Consider the following 22,306-nt stretch of genomic DNA (forward strand, 5'->3'; position numbering starts at 1 on the left):
TCGTAAAACTAAAATGTTACCTAAGTAATTCAAAGTATTAATTTAATAATCAAGAAATCGACTAACAGAGCTAAAATGAACTTTTTTTTAATTGGACGTGAAAATGGTTACTGAAAAAAATCGTTATCGTCCAATTCATTTAGTATTCGTCAATAAAGCAAAAATCCTCAACTAATAAAGTATTTTATGGTCTGAGAAAGCTATAAAAAGTATGCATCATCTGATACGCAGTAAACTTTAAATAGTTGAGCTGCGATTGTTGTAGAAACTATTATTTTAATTAGGTTTTGTACGTAATAAATTATTTTTCGATCCTTTTGTTTGTTTTCTTTTCCCTCTTTAGAATTTCTTTTAGGATTTGATTGCAGCAGAAAGCTTTATTCGTCAAAAGTTGCGGATGCCAGTTCCAATAGGGCAGGAACTTTTAAAAACCTTATAAAACCGTTTTATTCTCTGAAGACTTTACAAAACTCAGAATGGTATCTATACATTTTAATGCAATACCTAACACTTTCAACGCAATGCATTCTTTTTTGATGTATATTAAAAAAAGGCTCCTAACGCTCTTTAATACAACCTTAAGCAATCTACTGATTCTGTATTGTTTAAAAGGTAACTAAATTTAATATAATTATTTGTTAAAAATATTAGAACTACCTTTTAAACGTCAAAACAAATATAATTTTGAAGCAAATAATTTTAAACCGCGATAAAAACGATAAAATATGTTAGTCTTGATTCCGCGATTAAAAAAAGGGTAAATTATGAATTCAAGAACTTGTACCTTCATTTCCTTGAAAAAATATTTGATATTGAACACTTTTATCACGTAATTACGTTGAAATCCAAGTTAGCGTAACAATAGAAAGTTTGCTGAAGTAAAATTATGATTAATAGTTTCCAAAAATATTTATTAAAGTGATTGAAGTTAATTCCGGTCTCTTGGTAATCTGTTAAACAAACTTCTGAGTTCTTAAGTAACTCCAGATGTCTTTTTCATACTTTTTGACGCATTGAGAAAAACATTCAATACATTTTGAACAATTTTAAGTTTTTTGGAAAATATAGACTTCCGCATCGGTTGAAATGGGGCAGACAACAAAGAAAATTCGTGTTACTTTTTAAACGTCTGGACTCTTGAACTTTATGTACTTATTTCTTGGAATCGAAAAGGAATAGGGTAATTTCCTCATTCTTACACGATAAAACAAGGCTTTTACGTACTATCAAGACATCGGAAAGCTTTGGTGTTCAAAATACCTTACGATGAACATTTTTTGGCCTAAAAAAATTATGTCAGGGTTGACAAAATAGTTTTTTTTTTAATTACTTTTTACTCTTTTAAAAAAAGGGAATTGGAAGATATTTTTTTTTACGTTTTAAATCCTGAAAGAAAATTCTGGATCTTGCCGACGGCACTGTTTTAGAGGTGCATTATGTGTTTGAACATTACATTCGTTGGTGTTTAAAAGATACCTACGTAAGGGTTGTTCCCTCTTCGCAATTAGATCAAAGTTTTGGGTACTGTATTAAGAAATTGGGACTTAGATTTATTTTACTAACTTACCTACTACTTAAAATAATTTCTTAATATTCGTAGGTATTTAAACATCTTGCATGTTTAGTACCTGTGAGGAAGAAGTACAGCAAAAACATTAATTTGCCGACGCTTTATTTGATGGGAATTTTAGAAAAGGTGTTTTGATCTCAAATCTTTAAAAACTTAGGAGTCCTTGTATAACAATTCTACACTGTATAGATTATTTATAGGTTTTATGCACTCTTGTAGAAGTTTAAGAGTTTTGGAAAAAGTCACCGACGGATTCGAAGGGGTGGGGTAATCCCTTGTTTTCATTGTCGGAGTTAAGTTTATGATTCTTTCGCAATCCTATTTCCTTTTGCGAATTCTTTCTACGAGGCGAATAAAAACAGATAGCATTTAATATCTTAGAGATATTTTATTAAACTTTAAAGTTAAATGTTATTGCCGGCGGCATCGAATAAATCCTGCGATGTCTGGTCTTCTTTGTCAGAGCTATATTTTTATAAAACATCAACCTTTGTTTAATTGCTGCCTGTGCGACTGCCGACGTTGCTGCCTGGATAAAGAAGACTTATTTGAGAAGAAATAATTTTCTATTTGACTTTTAATATTGGCTGCAGTTGCCGACGGCGATAGTAGGAGGTAGTTCAGTGGAGCTTGCTTTGTCAAGTCAATAAATCTTAGAACGATACACACAATATGGGCTCTTTTATATTATGAAATCAAATAGGTGGAAGTTTATAGATTAAATATGGAGTTTAGAACTTTAGATGGGTACGCTGGACTTCGTATTATAGTGCATTATTACTGGTGCCATCAATCATTTTCGAGAGTTGGTGAAATTTTTCAATGTCAGTCGTGTTTGCGATGTTAATAAGTTTGAAAGTAGAGTTCCTACACTGCGCCTTAATCATTCTGATATATTGATAATTTCTTGACTTCAGAATTAATAAGATGAAATTTAAATTTGAGATTAGAAAGGAAGGAGAGATAGGTACAGAAAAAAGTGTTTTATTATTATGCACTTACATTCGACATTGATTCTTGAGCGTTACTTCTTGTTTCATTGCATTTTGAACTGTTGATTTTTGTCCGATCTTTTCAGAACTCTCTAAGCGCGTATACTTCTTTGTCTTTTTCTTCATACTGGAGACTTCTATGAATTCTTATGTTACGTAAGAGACCACATTAGTAGTCTGTGAATTCAAAGTTGATATAAGACGATGATTTTCTGCGAAATACGTATATCAAGAAGACTAATTATTTCCAAAAAAACGATAATGAAGATATCGTGCTTAACCAACGTTGTTATGTCTCAAAGTATTATTGGCTTCTATTTTTACAAATTTCGAATTAACTGGAGAAAAGAGATTTACTCTTGTTCGAGATTCGAGGAAATTATTAGCGCTAATTAACTTGTTATTAGTTGTTTTTATATCGTCTGTTCTTAAAGAGAGATTAATTTCTCAGATAAAGAAAACATCTTGTTTTTCTTAGGTAGGTAGGCATCCACCGAAAGATTTTGTTAACTTTTTCTCGAAACAAAAACTACTAACCAATTGAATCTCAGATTTGAGTCTAGGTACAGGCTACAAAAAAAAAAACACAAGAGCAAATATGTCCGGTAGCACAAACATTTATTAATCATAAAATCCCACTCCCATCTTGGGATCACCACTAAGTTATCCTTACAGTCAGTAGGGTACGCGGTAAAAATATGTTGTATGCAGAATTACAGGCAAAAATGCCTCGGTTCGCCTACACAGGCAAAACAGAGTGGCAAAAGAACCGTAACATGTAACTTTGACGGGATGTCTATACTTAGTACTTCGGTAAAGTTATTTTAGTACCTTCAAACTTCCAACTGAGTTTATGCCAATATGAAAGTATCGAGGCGGCGATGCACACTGACGGATACGTTCACCTTCGGTAAAGTTTGAATGAATGGAGTCTTTAACTTAGCTGTTTTTCTACTTTTAGATATTAGGTTGGTATATAAAAGAAACTTGCGTTTCCTTGGCTGTATACGTTTTTTTTTAATAAATGTATAAGTGGATCGTATACGGATTCTAGGTCTGAACCAAGATGAGTCAATGAACAAAATCAATTGAAGTTTAAACAATACACACATATGAACTTTTTAATTTGCAATATGATAGTTAGAGGCTAAATACTCCTTGAATTAAAATTTGATTTGGCTCAAGTCTTTCTTCTGAAAGGAAAATAAGTAACGACTTGGAAATGAAGGTTTTACTTAACCATTTCATGACAAGACTAAATATACTTTACAAATTCAATCAATATTTTTTTTGTGATGCAGGGATCAATGTCGCCCCATATATTATCGTAGAGGTAGTTCCGTTTTATGCCACTTTAACTCTACGGGCACTTCAAGTAATGTGACATTGAATAGTGAAACCCACTAAAACAGGGAAATACAATTTTGACAGTCATCGTCACGTCGTAATAGACTTACATGAACGAGATCAAAATTATACCCATGAATTGCATACTACTAATTAACTTCAGAATAAAACAGATCAACGATCAACTCATACTGATTAGGTTCATGAAATGTTTATTCATGCATACTGGGAAACCTGTCAAAGTACAGAGAAATTACACCTCCATCATCCTTGACAACAGCTTCCAAAATGTAATTCGACTATAGTCACGAGACATCTTGAGTAGCTTATGAGGAAAGCTGGATGAAACTTGGACATGAAAATCTGCCACTAATTAGTTTACTTCAACATTGTTCTGAACCCAAAGTAAGTTGCTAAAGCACTTGTGTTATGGAATTCAGACACAACGAAGGTACCACAAACACCCAGACCCGAGACAATGTAGAAATGTGAATATTTACATTGACCCAACCGGGGATCGAATCCGGGACCTCAGAGCTAGCGACACCTTAAAACCGGTGCGTACGCCACTCAACCACGGAGGTCGTCGTATCAACTTGCAAATTCACACTTAAAATTAACTGCTAATTCCTCGCAGCTTGGTCCACCTGGATGTCGTTAAAGAGACAAAAACTTCTTTAAAGATGTCAGATAGTTAGTTTATATGTTAATTCAATGTTTCAATACCAAATTTAAATGAAATCCGTCCATCCGTTTGGTCATGAAGTAAAAAAAACATACACGCACGCTCCCATACTTTCTTATACATAATATTAGCGTGATATGTTTTAAGCTTACCGCCATAACAATCAGTTCTTATTCCAGTACATATTCATAAACGTTAAAACTATACAGTAAGTAGAACAAGTAGTGAAGAAAATTGCAATATAAGCTCGTTAAAAAGATTTTTATTAGACTATCCTTGCTCTTTCCCTGCATTTTAATATCATATCAGGAAGAAAAGGTAGCTTATAAAGTAGAACGAAGTATATTGCTGGTTATATTAAACCTGCATGCTACAATACGTGGGTACTGAGGTAAATCTATTTCGGCTGTGTGGGATTGCCTCGTGATCAGATTATGACGGTAAAGGAGTACTCAGTGCACCTTTGTTTGCGAACACTAGTGAAACATTGGCTTGTCAGCATTGGCATTGGAAAGGAAATTCGATCAGGACATTATTCATGTATCGATCCTAACCTTGACTGTGCCAGATGACGAATGCATCGTCATTTACTTGTTTAGATACATGCGGAACACGTCCCTGAATACGATCAGGGTTACAAGGCTTCTGACAGTGAATACCACACCTTTGTGTTGGGTTTGAGAAGGAAGAAACGACTTTCACAAAACACTTTTAAGTCTCAAACTAAGCAAAGTTTGTGTTATGAGTACTAGATATGTGATGACATATTTATATATTTCTAAATACATGCATAATAGAGATAAATTACACTCAGGCACACAGCAAATGATTGTGCTCATCACACAAACATTTGATCATTGCCGGCGTCGAACCCACGACAACTATCAATCTGAACTGGGAATAGGCTAGCCTGGTGATGATGATCGGGCGGTCGATGCGTGCGGAAAGCGATGCATTGCTAAGTAACGGCCAATGGCGGACGACTTAGTCGGGAAACATAGTCAGTAAGAGTCTGACCTGGATAAGGATTTCCTAGCCATACAAAAAAAAAGCTGATGATGATGGCCGTTTCCATATAAAGAGATTTCTCATCTACCATGCTTCCTAAAATAGTACTGCCATAGTTGTCGAGGATCGCGGTGAGGGCCTAACAGTGGAACAGCCTGGCTTTAAAAAGTAGTCATTCTCAAGTTTTTGTTCATCAAGCGTTTTGCTGCTGACCGTACCGAAATAAGCATGAAGGTGAAAAACAACTGTTCTTTTTTACTAATCGCCATGGGGACTTCAGAATAATCGAACCCTATAGAAAGGAAATTAATTTTCCTACATTAAAAAAAAAGCAAGAGGATTATCAGGAATTTGATTTGCCTTTTTTCTGGCTATGATAAGATCTTGTTTTAAATTTCTTTGTGTAATGGATTTAAAGATCGAATATATTGAAACAAATAGTTTTTCCAACGATTACGTAATTCTCTTTACAGTTCATTGGTTATTGATATCAACAACTATATGAATGTTTGTTTGTCAAGGCTTTGCTTCCAGCTTTAATCCACTAATCCGTCCCGATACATTTTAGGCGGTAATCCTTTGTTATTTTCAAACAACAGTATTATCCAACTAATGCCACTTGTGCAAAGCAATATTAACGAACACAAAAATGTTATGTATTAAATTTTGATGGCTGCAAATAAACATAGACATTTCAATCTAACTGGCACTGACAAATATTTTGACAATCAACTTGGTTTAACTGGCAACATGTCTGTCGTCCCATCAACTCATAATTTAAGGATTCCTATTTGGTTTGAAACTAGTCACGCGATCTCGAGAAATAGGTTAAAATGGATCCACAAAATTAAAGGCATGCGGTAGCTAGCTAGTTGAATTTTGGAATACGTTGACCAGTTGAATTTCAAAGATATGAAGCGAAATCCGAAATATTGATACACAACGTGCAATTTCATCTCTGTATAGAGATTTGATTACGTGTCGAGCGTATCATGTTAAAAGCACTGCTATTGCGTATACCAGGAATTCTGTCAGTCAAAGCCGAAAACTTCAATCATCACAAGGTTTCACAGGAACTCGTTTGGAAACAAAAAGTTTCTTGCAATCTTATTGACTTTGAAATGATTGCAGCTGTTCGTTTTTTTGTGCCTCTAACTCAGTAAGCGAGATAACAAGCTGCTCTAATTACGTTTGCGTCTGTTTAGCCACAGCCACACTTCGAAGTTTCTAGACTTTTTATCGGCATTGCACGTGGGAAAGTAACGTGATTGTTAAACTGTTATTGCGAAATGATATCGCTCATATTATCAGCTTGAGTATTCAGAAGTGCAGGATAACGCAAGCTCGGAGCGCGCATATAAGGCAGTAAAATAAATATAAAATGGTAATACTTTGAAGCGACAGCTATTTGTATACAGGCGACGTACTGTCAAAGAATATACGAGGTAATTCGAAAAGTATTGGTGCTCCGTGCAGTTTGAGAGGAGTGTAATATCAACCAACATTATTAAGATTATGCTTTGTTCGTACTGGTTTTCAACACACTGTAATTTAATTTAAAACAATTTTATTGCGAAATATTTCAGTCGTTTGAGAAAGGTTTGTTTTTTTTCTTAAAGTACCAGGCTTTATACCTATCCTGCAGCTGGTTCCTCTTATAAAGGGAAGGTTATATCAATGATCACCACTCTGGCCCACTACGGATTAGCGATTACAAATTCCAAAATTTGAAGAATCTAATTATGTGTCCCTCATCGTATGCCATAAGTGTCTTACAATAATTAACAAAGTACATAGAACTTTCAAAAAGTTCCATATGAATTTGATCGAATAAAAAATCATATTATAAAACCGCAAAGCCACCACGATGTTCACGAATCTTAACTTATTCCAACCGGCAATTTTCGGAACATGGATACACCACGTTACAAGATGTAGTATCTGTTTTAACTTGAAACTTCAAGTGCACGCAATAATTGCTTTCGAACCAATTCCTATTAGAGTAATGCAAAATGTCCATTACTCAAATTACTTATTGATCCAAAATAATTTTGTGTTGCGTTGCTGATACTCGGCTCGTGTTTCGAATATTGCATTTGCGGTTACCGCTATACAAATGAACATTATTTTGTGTCAATCGGACTTAAGAGCATTGGTATGCTTTTTAATTTGATTGACGGATTATAATTATGCATTGCGTCAATAGGTACTTACTCAAAATTGGCATTGGGTTTTTACTGCTTTTTACTAATGTTATAAACGAGATATTTAGTATGCATGGTTGCATGGATGTTTCTTCCGCTTTTCGATTTAAATAAAACTTGGTAGACAAGTAGTTTACAACCATGATTCACATTTAGGATAGTTTTTATCAAGATGTTATGTTCCCGTGGGGATTTTATGTTGATTTTATGGTCCTCCCGCTACAAATAAAAAAGGATCCCCTTGCACACACAACACATATTGATCTCAATTTGTTTATTAATGTTTTATAATTAAGACTTAAGTTTAATTCATTTTAATTTTGTTTTTAATTTGTAATGTGTAATTTTTATCTACTGCTAATTTGATACACAATGTTTATGATGTTATTAGGAAGAGCGAGGCCTCCTAGTACAGGTAAATGCTTACTTCAAAGGAGGTCTCCTTGTAAGATTTTATGTTTTTATGTTAACTTGTGTCAAATAAGCAATTTTTTTTTTAACTGTCGGGCCCGCAGCAGCAGCTAGTGTATTATAATTACGATTGGCAATATGAACTGGTATGATGTGTTTGTTGTTCGTTTAGTTTATCCCGCTAATCCCAAGAACTACGCTTGCGAATCGGAATTTATTTATTGAAGAGGGATTTGGGCTACAACATCATGTTTAAACCAAATAGGAGTTACTAAAGTGCTCGGTTCAGCTGCATTGCAATATACGGAAGATTATACTATTACGCTTAGCCTGGTAGTCATTTGTAAACTAAAAATCTGCTTTATAGTAATAGAGTCTTTAAATGCAGAAGTATGTTTTGTGTCTTGAATAGAACTCAAATCTAAGACATACTTGAATTGCAGTAAACTATAAAAACTATCTTGGAAAGGTATTAGTAAATTCGATGGCTTAGGAATTGAAGGGGAAATCTTGTAACTTAAAAAAACGTTTCGGTTCTGAGCTGTTTATATACACAAAGAACTTTCTAACTCTTCAATCACTATTTGTAGACGGAGTTACTGTAAATCATGTTAAAAAATACAAAGCAAAGCAGTACAGAACATTCAGTCATATGTGATTTAGTACGCGAGTCATATCAAAGGCGTAATTAATTAATCAAAATTACGAACAAATTGCTTTTATCACGTAATTTATTTACACCATTATTTGGGCCAATAGTTTCCGACAAACGTTGTACATCTGGCCGTTAGTTTGCTAACGTCAAACTCTCATAAAACTGGACAATAAATGAGGAACAAACATAAATACGGCATTGTCAGAAAAAAATAACAAAGGATTTTCAAACTTATGATGCAGTATATAAAGTATTTTCTACGTTCTTCGTTCAATCTTTTTTCTTCGATCACGTTAATTTTTGCCGGGACGCGTCTAGTATGCGACCATATCGCGACAGTTATTCCCGTTTTTTTAACAGCTCATTCGAATTTCAATTTTAATTTGTTTTGTTTAAGGTTTATATTAGTCAGAGTTTATTTATAGATTACCTTTAAATTGTTGCGGTATATTTAGAGGTATTGTTGCAATTGTTTGTTATATTTGCGCCTTTGTTTACAGTTCTCCCAGTCGCGTGTTGGGATCGTTCCCGAGTCGCTCGCTGTACAAAGTCAACAGCGGACAAATCGTGAGTAATAAAAACATTAATTACTTTCCTTAATTTTGTTTCTATACTGTAAGGGAATAGGTCTAGGGTTTTTTTTTCACTCTTCTTTCTTCAAAAGTTATGATGTTCTTAAGTGTATTTCGAACTTGTATAATCCCTCACAAAATATATTCTGCTCTTTTTGGGTACTAAGTCATGTTAAAATATAAAGACGTGTTCAATACGGACAGCCTCCTTGGATTTAAATCTTTTAAATCTGTATCACTTCCAAACAAATCAGAAAGATAGATTTTTTACGTCCTTAACAGTCGAATAGTCGTTTCTTGACTAGTAGCAATATACGACGTAGAAATCAAATGTCAATATGACATGACCTTTCTTTCACCACCCTTTGTGCTTCGAAGTTTATATTTCAAAGGGTTACACTTTTCACTTGTTCCTATGATTCCGCTGTGCACTTTGACTGTCAGAACTAGATGTACAAAGGGCTGGTAACATTTGTTCTGAAGAGGCACATTTGTATCGAGTGTCAATACGTACAATATACCTTTATATGTTACTGTCATCATATTCTCAATGATACACGATGCAGTGAAATAGAAAAAGAAAAAATCTTTTTGTCTTAGTGAAAATGTCAGGCGTGGAGTTGTTACTATTGATTTTCTTTTGTTTTGTGGTTTGACAGCAGATGTTGATATGAATATGATGAAAGATATCTTTTTATCTTCCTTACTATTTAATGATTTGATAAAATAAGATACGTATTCAATTTTGTGGAAATCTATCTGACGGAGTATGCGGATTTGTACCATCACCATTATGTTATGTATCAGCTCCATGTTAAATACATCATTTATTTACAGACTTATTTGTAGTATGATGTTCTGGTTTTGATTTGTATGACTTTGTACCCCTATGTACCCTTCAAAAGCCAAGTCACAACATTAACTATAAGAATAAAGAAATCGCTGTAAGGATCCTTAGACTTGGCACGACTTTGACTAGATTCAGACTAGATTCAGACTTTAGACTTCATTACTTTTTGAAGTAACAAGCAGCTCCATCGAGACTTGGCTAGTTTTTACGGGATGTTTTTGTTAGGGTACAAATATACTGTGACAGCTATATTATCATATCACGAGTTTCACGCATAAGATGGAATTATATAAGTCGAATTCGACTTTATTAAATAAACTGAATGTACAGTCAAATAGAAACAAAATACAAAAAGCTTAAACGCTCATAAATACGTATACAAACGTCGTTTGTAAAATCACTTTTATACTTAAGTTTTCAAGAAATTACTGAAAGCACTGCATTACCTAAGCCTTCCTCTGGCATTCGTTTCCTCTTGCTAATTAAAACGCGAACGGTTCCTTTATCAAAGTGAACGATGCTAATAATCTGGGAAACAACATAAATAGTGTTCATTAAAACTATGTTCACGGAAACATTTTTAGTTCAGAATTCGATCCTTTGGAAACATTTTAAAACCTTATTTTGTTAAAGTGGGGCATTTATTAGTGAAGTGGAACGGAACCATTGATATTTTTTTTTACTGAAGACATTGTACATACTTTAAGTACATGTTTAGTCTGTATGTCGATAATATTGAAATTCTTTGTTTTTATATGATCATGATACTTGACTAACGACAAAAAGTAGAGAAATTAATTGTTTTTATGTTTTACTAGCTTTTGGCCGCGACTTCGTCCGCGTGGTTAGAAGATATCAATTATGATTTATATCTGCCCTGTTTTTTCCACATTTTCCATTGTATCTTCGCTCTTATTAGTGGCAGCGTGATGGTATATAGTCTAAAACCTTCCTCGATGAATGGTCTATTCAACACATTTTTTTTTGGACCAGTAGTTCCTGATATTAGCGCGTTCAAACAAACAAACAAACTCTTCAGCTTTATATATTAGTACCTATAGAGTATAGATTTTCCGGCTTTCTTATGTCATGAAATTTTGTGCATCGTATTAATAATTGTTTAAAATGGTGCACGTACTTACGTATATTTATTAGAAACGCCCGATTAGTTTTGGGTCGGTCGGTCAACTTGCGAACCAAGTACCTAAGGACGGAAGGGTTAATATATTTTTAATTAAAACAAACACCGGCACACAATAAATATTGCTGGTAACATTTTTTTTAATCTCTAAAGTCTAAATAAAAATCTTAGTGGAGTTCTGAAAATGAATTTTCAATAAAGAGCAAATAAAATATCAGGTTCACCTATATCCAAATAAACAACCAACTCAATATTGTCTGCCCCGAACAGAATCCTACAAAACTATAATAAAAAAGGAAACTAAAATGGACGTATAGTTAGTCGAAAGGTACAAATATTCAATGAAAAATTTAACTGGAGACCTGAATTTGAAACTGAAGCTTGTAAAGTTGAAATGTAATGGAAAATGTAGAGTAATGATATAGTTATTATTTTAAGACAAAAATAGCGTATTGCAGTGGTTAATTTCAGCAAGTTAATCATCAACGTTCTTACAAAAAAAGAGACCAAAATACCGACCTGTTCCGGGGGTTTCACAAAAATTCAAGTCTTATGCACAACGACACCCAGACTCAGGACAAATATATAAGGATCACAAAAACGCTTATCCTACGTGGGGATCAAGCCTACGACACGACGCACTTATTGAGTTTTTGCTTAGTGACCTCAATCACTTGACATCAGTGCAGTCGATTATTTTATAGTGTACTATTAACATCGGAACAGTTTTATACTATTTAATTAATTATTACACTAAAATGATTTATGGCGAGTAATTACTGAAAACATGAAAAAAATATTAGCTTTTACTTATAACTTAACATCTCACATCTGCGGCTCCAATCTACCATTTAATCGTTTCCTGAAGCTGAAGAATCAAAATCGGCCAAAGTTTCACTCCGCTCTACCTTTACTTGAGTGTCACCAAAAAAAATAAAAAATCAAATTTATACAGAAAACGAAAAATGTGCGAGTAACCCTTTTCAATACCTAAAGCCATACGTATATACTAATAACTAGAAGTTTCATTTGTGTGCTCAAAATTTAATAAAGAAAAATCGCTCATATAAATAGCGTCGTGCTTACAGATAATTTGAACGATTTTTAAGGCCATCAGCTACTTACAATTATTGGTTACATTTATAGATTCTAATGCATTTTCAACTCTACACCAGCGAGTTATTAAAGTAACATAATCTACACCTAATTCATTTGATACTTTTGTATGTAGAGCATGTCCAATTTAATGTAATTAATACTGTTTTCAATAACACAATTAATAAAACATGATTCCTTTAAGTATATTAGAAAGTGTAATGTATATTGGCTAGTAACGAAGTTTGGCAACGGTATTCAAAGGTAGAGTCGGCGACAAAAGTGAATTTTCATAATCGGTTATTCAAAAACAGTATACAGTAATATTAGGGTTAGGTGACAATGTAGTGTTGGCTAGTTTAGTTAAAACATACATGCATACTAGTTACTGAAAGTAATGGATTTAAATTGTGTTTGCTGGATTCTCTTGTAATGGGTTTCACACAGTCAAAGTATCGGTTATGTAGAAGTAGAATACATTGATTTGTTTTTCTTCACAAAATAAAAAAATACTTAACTATCACATGAGAAAAAATAGTTTTTATTAAAAAAAAGTCAAGTGAAACAAAACTAAATTGCTCGAAGATTATTTTAACATCAAGGCAATAAGGAAATTTTAAATAGTGTAACAGTCATCGGATTATCGAATTTTCTTTAAAATCACCTTGAATATTGAACAATTCGCTTTTGTTTAATTTTGTTTGATTTGTTGCTGATTAAACTTATTTCAATTTTATTTGAAAATATTTTTAGTACTTAGTTTTAAAATTATAGTTAACAATTATTCTCTGTATAAATTGTATTTATTTTGATCAAGTACAATAATTTTAGAATGAATAAAAGTAATTATAAACAGCAAATAAACTGAAATTGACAATTTTAAATTTCAAATAGTATATTATGCATACTGACACATTTCTTTTTCAAAAAAATCAGAATCACCAGATGACATTAAAAGTTATTTATTTCAGAATCTAAAGTCGTAATGGTAAAAGCGTACGCGTTGAACTCTTTAATAGGGGCAGTAAGCAAGTGAGAGTTTTCATCATATTTTTGTTACGAAAATTTCTTTTTTACCAGCTTTATAAATGTAGACATTTTTCTTGTATTGAATTAAAATTAAATGCCGCCTTAACTGTGTTATTTTTGGCAAAAAAGGAAACTTATATAAAACAAACGTATTTTGTGTATCCGCTCAATGCTCTGAGAATACCATCTTTCTGCTGCATTTGTAATAGTCTAGGTTTGGGGTGGTGATAAGTCACATGGGACGTATGAAGTCGTAGTAGTTCATAATATTATACGTATTCTGTGATCAAAATATTGTGACAAGGTTCCAAAAACGATAGATTTAGCTAATGTTGTCTAAATGTATTACTATAAAAAAGCCTAGTCCCTTATAGTATAGGGAAGGAATGAGCTTAAGCCATTGCTCGCGATATATATTTCCAAGAAATTTCGTAAAAAAAAATGTTTTTCCACCAGGTCCAGATTCCATCATGTTTGGTATAACGCAGCCGTTTCCCGGCTTGTCTAATGATACCAGGGCCTTTTCCCCGGTAACCCTGAACCGTGAGTGGCCGACCTTGGGCCGTCTCCTGTTCATGGTCTTCTGCTCCTGCATTGGCTCCACCATTAACGGTTTTTTTGTGGCTGCTTTTTTTGTTGAACATTCGCTCAAACGTCTTGGTAAGTATTACGAACTAAATGGATTTTTTTCTCAGTAACTCTAAAATAATTTCTGGGAAAATAACTTTCAACACGCTTTATTTCAACTCAGTTTAATGTGCGTTTGTTACAAATATATGTTAATGTTTGTTAATGTTTAGGCGTTAATTTTTTTTATTTTTTTGCTGTCCATCCCAAAGACAAGAAAGCTGACGGACTAATAATTGTCAATAAGGAAGAAACAGAAATGTAAAGTAACAGCATTTTTTTGGTCCCCCAGGCAATGTGTTCCTGGCATGCGTTGGCATGGCCGATCTGATCATAACAACGGGGGTGATGCCAATATCTGCTGTCGTACTCCTCTCGGGTCAGTGGGACATCGTTCCGGTCTGCCAAGTTCTACAGTTCCTCACTGAAGCTTCCACCTACTGCTACAGCTTGTTCTTCGCCGTGAGTACCTTTCATAACATCTCTGTCATACTTTTGACTGCGGCGAATTTGATGTTTATAATATGGGCATTGAGCTTCAACGAATTAATATAAGAAGTAAGATTCTTGCTCAGTTTTACAATTTGATGTGCAATGCGAAAGTGTGCCAGCTTAGGTAGGGCTTCTGTTTTCACATCAGTGTGCTCAATGTGTAACATTTTAATGCATCTATATACTTGTATGTTAAATCAATGTAGTATCTTCATTTTTTATGTATCACTGATAGAACAGCGGTCCTTACTTGGCTGTACCAGATTTCAATGCTAAACCTTTTTTTAGCTCTGCTTTGAATTGAAACGATAAGTGAACCCTGAATTCTAAACAAGCTGGTATTTCTTGGTTCATTGCTACTAAAATTACGGTGTTGCGAAAATGTTGCGAAAGTTATTATTTGCTCATATTTCTCATAAACACACTTTATGCATGAGTAGTTTGCACTTTGTCTAGTGAGTTAGTATTTAAGGTATTTTTTTAAGAATCAATGCTAGTAATATTTTCTTTGAGTTTTTGAGAGGCTTTTCAAGGGGAGTTACTTAATGAAAGATATTTCGCAGCTGGTAGCAGCCGAAGGTTACTTCAGACTTTGCGGCACTCCTGGAGAGTACGAGTCATTTATTTCGATGAGGATTGGACTCGTCGCCATCATGGTGTTTTTGGTCTCCTTTATCACAGCCGGCGTGGGCACCTTTATGGATTTTGACTATGATTATTGCCAGCGAATGCATTACGGGAACGTTAACTTCAGACTGGCGACAACCATCATCTTCCACGTCATTCCGTGCGTCATCACTACTTACGGACTAATTGCCACCGCCATCCGCATCCGCAGCCGCGCTGTTGAGCAGCTCCACTACAAACGCTCCCAGCAGTATGAGAGGGATTACTCCTTGACCAACTTGAACATCGCCGCTTATGCGCTGTACGTGATTGGGTGGACACCCTACCTTATCATCGTCCATGTGTTCCCTGGTGCCAGCGACGCGAAATACTACCATTGCGCGTGGATTGCTATCTGCCGCTCTCTTATTACCAGCTTCTTATACAGCTCGCTGAACCGGAATTTCAGGCGTGCTTTTGCTCACCTTTTCTATTACTGCTGCTGCAAGAGCTCGATTACAGGCTCTTTCAGTAGCCGCCACAGGAGGGCTCTCGAGTACAAGCCGGCCACTGGAGACGTCAGGGTCCACATCATGCACCAGGCCGTGAGCATGAGCAGCCCCCAGCGTGGAGCTTCCTCGTCCCGCGAGACACAGGAATTATGAACTTCTTCGCTGTAAACGGATACAGATCGACAACCAAACGACGACGACCTGCTGGCATTCACAAAGTTTTTGAAGCTTACTGCGATATATGAAATGAAAATGTAAGTCTTGTATGAGAAGATTTTGAATATTTTATATAGAACTTGAGACTGGTTAGGTATTTTTTATTTACTTATTTATTTAGTTAAAATTTAATGAATTAGCTGGAATCTTTGCATTCCTCTAATTTGAGCATAGACTTCCATTTAAATGGATGTAACGTTGGTACTATTGTAAACATAAAATATAAATTTTTAACATAAAAACATAACATGAGTCCAATGTCAAAGACTCAGATAATATTTTTTAAATTATTGGGGTAAAAATTGTCTAGATAGGATTTGGTATGGGGTGGCAGGAATTAAATATCGCAGAAGTGGTAGAAGGATATTATAGTATAATTATCTATTAATTGATGTTCATGTAGTCAGTTCCTTTAAAATAAAGCTTTTAAGTGTTTAAAACTTCAATGTTGTACTGTTAGACTAGCTCAGATTCTGAGAGTAGACTGTAGGTTACTTAATACATTATTTATTCAATGTTATAGAATATTATAATCCTTACACACATTATTGGACTAGTTGTTTACGATTGACCTTAGGTGTGGACTTCGACCTTTTTAGAGATTCATACCTATATAATTTTAGAAATGAATATTTATGTATTAGACCTAGCAGATTTCACTAAAAAATACTATTTTATTTTTACTGACTCAAATCTTTTGAAATGAAACCAATCTCCGTCGACAAGTGACATTTAGAAAGTGTTGACATGGATCGTATTACTCAAAGGAACGACTTCACGATGGGCCACGCGACTTAAGTGTTGTCACTTCCACACGTTTGAGCGATGTCGTCATGTTCCAAGCCTGTAGGAAACGTACTTGTCTACGGGGATATTTACGAAAAAGTATGAAAAATATTTTGAATATCTTAACGAGTAGTCCATATGCTAACATCGCAATTGTGGTTCCACATTTGGAAATAAAAACCGAATTAAAATAACGTATCCCTTTGGGCGAATCTATCTTTACCACTGCTCTCATTCAACCCGAATTCATTTTATAAGTGAGTCTATATTTTTTATAAAATTTACTTTGATACTGTATACTCCAGTAATGGATTCGAATTTATATATATTATCAATCTTATATAACCCCTTGTAAACTTAGGACCACTGTCTTATTGGATTAGGGTAGAATGTTTAAAATAGGTTACATTTACAAAATTGTTGTATTGCATAAGGCGTCATTTTGACGTACGTGATAGCCACTTTAAAATTAAAAGAACTGAAGTTCAATCAGCAAAATACAAAAAAAAAAAACAAAAAAAAACTCAACTTATCATATTTTAACATAATATTAATTCTGTATATCGGTGTTAGTAAAATTAAGAATAAGCTGGTATCCCTCGTGTTTCGAAGGTCTAGCCTTCTCGCATGTGTCCCCTCCCGGTAGCTCCTTCGATGTTACTTACCCTATAAGTGTTGCATAAGTTTTCTCGATGTGTATTTAAAGATTTTTGTACGTACAATCACGCACAAACGACAGCTTTGAAGCACCTTACGTTAATTTAGTTATTGTTGTAGCAGCTTATTTTGCTGGCACAAAATAGGCACAAGTTATTGAAAATATTTATAGCTTTAAATTAAAAATTTAGTATAATTTTAGTACATTTAGTTGTTGACTAATTTCACATGTTACAAACTTATTCTTGTACTCTTGCTAATTTAAAATCATGTCTGCCTCTACTTTGATTGTACCTCCGTCCTAGAGCAAAAACTTAGATAAATGTACGCGCATAACGATTAATTTATTAAGACAAAAAAGTGAGATTTGTAGATTGTAAAAGTGAGATAAAATTGTAAATCTAAATCTCACGGTATACGAAAACTTGTGACGGAGGCAGGCTGGCTGCACACCGTTGTAGGTATCAAAGTCTGTAATCGCCACCTCCGTCGCAAATATTATTTTATCTTAGGCTTATATTAGTTGCATAACATCTAAATACTTTAATTTGTGTATATATAGTATAGCAAAATCTATATTGGCTAAAACCTATTGATAAATAAATTTAAATCGATCTATACACAATGTAGGATTGGTTTACCAAAATTTATAAATTTTAATATAAAATTCTCGAATTTAATGATGTAATTCTTATAAAAGACTGTTTTTGGAAAATTAAAATATACTTTATACAATTAATATTTCCAAAAATCTCTGGACCAGATATGTATCATGTATTCTGAAAAGTTGAAATACAACATTCCATTAAATTGCACTAGCTCTTACACTATTATTTACCAAACCTGGACATTTTAAAACATTCCAACAATTACCAAAATTTGAATACCAAAAAAATATAGTAACCAGTATCGAATAAGCTTGGCTGAATTAATTCTTGAACTCTACAAGACAAATGTTACCTTCACTAAAGAAATTACCCAATTTTATTCCATGCTATGGATCAACACGAAAAATCATCACGTTGCCGTATATTATAAATGGTAGCGTAACAGCTAGACGCATTCAATTGTAACCCTACATTACTCTTTGCACGGCCTACACGTTCATTGCTCTATCACTGAAATAGAAAAATTTATATCGCTATACAAAACGAGCGATGGACGTTGTTCTTGTAAAATGGCCGTGCATTGAATAAAGAGGTCGATAATATGGACTGTCTTTTTGAAAAGTTGCTGGTTTCAAGAATGATACCGAAGCAGCTCTTTGATTTAAACGTATTTCAGACAACATATCGTGGTAGAGTCGTTATATCTTTGTACCCTTCGTCTATAAGAAGGACTTCTTTATTATCCCCTGCTGTTGGCTTGAACCCTTCAACTACGTTTTCTTAGAGAACTTGACTGGTATCTAAATCTAAAATTTTAGTTGTAGTTAAAATTAGTGGCTTTAGGACAATATAAATAAATATGTATAATGATTATATGCTTGGATAGTCGCTCTATTGTTGAATTTCAAATTGTTTTTATATTTTGTAACTAATAGTACAGGTCTGACAAAATTGCTGTGCCTATGTTATACCAGTGTTTTGCTTCTATTTGTTTTCTTATTCTAATACATTACGTATCTAATATTTTGTCTCTTTCTCTCCTTTTATTTCCCTTTCACTTGAAGTCGTGGGAGCATAGTTTAATTTATCACGTGACTGTTTCCCAATTTTATCAGATGCGTACTATTGGATCGTTAAGTATAATTTATTGATTTTGTATCGTCAAACTAAATGGTGCACTAATCATGTTTGTTAGTTGAATTGTACGACGTAGAAAATAAGTATGTGTTAATTAAGAATGTATGTGTTACATATGAAATATCTTTAATGTCTATTACTATATGTTTCTGGATTAAAGCATATTTATTGAATGTGAATGGTTCGTTTTATTAATTTTATTTTTTATAAAACAATTTCCTTTTACTGCTCGTGTAAACAAAAGGAGACTTTAAAGGATTGCAAGAGTAAGAGTGCAACTAGCAAAGTATCAGAAATAATATGGTAAGTATAGAAACAATAGGGAAACTGGATAAAAGAGTCATCTTATTCTAAAATGCAAAATTTGAGGTTTACTAAAAATAATTATTTAAACACTTAATTCTGAATCATATAGTGCACTATTATAATAATGTCTTAGAAACCAGAAGTGAGGACAGGTTTTTAAAAAGAAAGCACGGTTACGTCACAAACAATTTAACCAAATCATTACAAAGATAACTTAAAGATAATACATCAAACTCTAATTACTGCAAAGAAATATGAATGGCATTTATCGAAATAACAATATGGCTGCTATGCTGAATAAATACAACGAAGGTCACGGAGATGTTCCAGCGAAGCCAGCTGACAACGGAGAGAGAGCGTTGCTAAGGACGCTCCGTCTATTATAGCGGACTGCTTGTCAAATCCCAGGTTCGAAAGAGGTTTCTCTAAGGATCTTGAAGGAGGTTTCACTATGAAAAGGAGGTTTCGTTAACAAATGTAATATGTACTAATGATACAAACTAGTGGAAAACAAAAAACCCATTCAAATAGGCACTCGAACTGAAGAATAATCGTCTTATGATACAGAATCTGCTCTACTTTAAAGATTAAAAAAAATGCAATTTCCTCATTCTTTTTTTCGCTTCATCTTAATATGATCTACTTGGAGATGTTTTTTTCTCTCAAATCCAGAACACTGGGCATTCCATCTTCCACTTTTAAAAGGCCTCACCAACTTTCTTTAGGATTATCGAAACTCCTTTGGAGTAGATACCCCCAAGAAATTACTTAAAGAAAAAACTGATAAGTCTCGTATTTTTAATAAACAGAATAATGACTGAAAAGCTTGGTAAGTATGTATATTGCCTCCCCTTAACTTGTATCTGAGAGAAAATCAGTAGGATCGCAACTAATTCATATAAAAAGAGGAAAAAGGCATCGTATCTGACTGCACGGATTGCCGAGTTCTTGAGGTTAGATCCCCGCGTAGGACAAGCATTTGTGTGGTGAGCTAAAAATCCGGCTAAAATAATTTACAGCCAAAATTTTCTGATAATACAGTTCGACTGCCCCAGAGCTACGATGTCATAGACGGAGAGACACATATAGGTAAAATTTATAAGAGGCTACCGTTTTTGCGTCGGGTATTAAACTATATTTTAGGGACAAGTAGTTTTAGGAATAATAAAACACCACTTCGAAATAACCTAAGTTCAGTCTCAGGCCAGAAAAACCAAAATAACTTCTAAGTGATGGGCCCATAGTTGCGTCACCTAACACAGTCACATAAGGCAAAAGGCATTAACAATCAGCTACGCAATTTCAGGCCGGTGTATTTTCAGATCAAAATTAACTACCAACATTAGTTTCAGATTAAACTTGATGAACGCAATTCTGATGCACCCTAAGAACTAATAACTAGATAATAACGATAGAGTTTATAATTCAAATATTTAGTTTACACTGTTATCCTACAAAACTTTTACAGGAAGCTTGCAAGCGCAGCTGCAGTAGGAAATAATATCAATAAGAAATCAAAAGTTTTAATTGGATAGGTATCTGATATTGGTTCAACAGATTTATAAAGTAGTTCCTTATTAAACCCTTTAACTTAAGCAAACGTCCCTGAAGGTACTTGGAGAGGAAAGAAGGTTATTGGAAAATTAATAACTAGTATTGTCCCGCGGATGCATCCGCTTGAAACTCTATTATGGCGCATTAATCTGTGCGTGGCATCTCCTGTTCACAATGGAAACAGCCCCTCTGTTGAAATAACCCAATAAATAGGTCTAGTTGATCCAGAAAATACGTTATGATTAGAGTTTAGGGAGGTTTATTTTTCTTCAGTCAAGTTACAAATAATTTTATTTGAATTGCAATGCTATTTATTGAGCGACGTGTTTGGGTTCCAACTCACATGTGACAGTCATTTATATATCAAAATATGTGCTTTGCTTTCCACGTTTTTTTGAGTACAAAGAAAGTACACTGATAGAAATACAAACACTTTATACATTGTATTCCTTGAGAAAATCTTTATATAAAATGTTGTACTAACTGGGAAATAGTATTATTTATTCATGCAGAATTAAAGGATCTGTGTCAGTAGGTCTGTTGCACGATTGACAGGACTAGTTGCGTTCCGGTGGATGGAGTGTGGATGTTATCACAAGTTCGAACGCAATACATTGGAAAACGTAAGTACGGGGTTATTGAAGTCACTCATTAAAGTATATATAATAAGTAAATTGGTTGTAAATAAGTACAAAAAGTATTGTAATAGTTTGTTTATCCACTTGTGCAATTAAATTGTCTCAAGAAAATTTGGGAGAAAAAGTTTTATTACTTACTGCAGTAATATTCGTGTTAGATAGTCTATGCGTTTCACTTAACAAATAAATTATCTGAGGCTTTTAAAACTTCAACAAACCAAAAATATAATAAATTTATTTATCCTGATGAAATCAGGCTTCAACCTGTATGTTCAGGTAAAGGCACAGAAGATATAGGTAAACATAGATTTAGCAATAAAAATAATTGAAGGCAAGTGCAAAATAATTAGTATTAATTAGTTATATTATGTACTAGCTTTTCGCCCGCGGCTTCACCCGCGTCGAGGTCGGTTATATCGCGTTTCCAAGAGAACTCTTCAAAAGTCCGGGATATAAACTATCCTATGTTCTTTCTCAAGGTCAACTCTATCTCTATACTAAATTTCACAGTTCAATGGTTTAGACGTGAAAGCGTAACAGACAGACAGACAGCGTTACTTTCGCATTTATAATATAAATAGGGATTTTAATAGAAATTAGGAAAATTA

General features: G+C 33.9%; 1 protein-coding gene across 1 annotated transcript; it reads left to right on the forward strand.

Annotated features, from left to right (window-relative positions):
- Positions 1-13,741: 13,741 nt before the first annotated feature.
- Positions 13,742-16,015, forward strand: LOC113508519 (neuropeptide Y receptor type 2-like). Its single transcript, XM_026891609.1, has 3 exons — positions 13,742-14,219; positions 14,479-14,648; positions 15,242-16,015. Exons 1-3 carry the CDS (start codon positions 13,946-13,948, stop codon positions 15,947-15,949), a joined length of 1,152 nt encoding a protein of 383 aa, XP_026747410.1. The 5' UTR covers positions 13,742-13,945; the 3' UTR covers positions 15,950-16,015.
- The last annotated feature ends 6,291 nt before the right edge of the window (positions 16,016-22,306 follow it).

The sequence above is a fragment of the Trichoplusia ni genome, chromosome 1 (assembly GCF_003590095.1).
Source record: "Trichoplusia ni isolate ovarian cell line Hi5 chromosome 1, tn1, whole genome shotgun sequence".
NCBI classification, from domain to species: domain Eukaryota; kingdom Metazoa; phylum Arthropoda; class Insecta; order Lepidoptera; family Noctuidae; genus Trichoplusia; species Trichoplusia ni.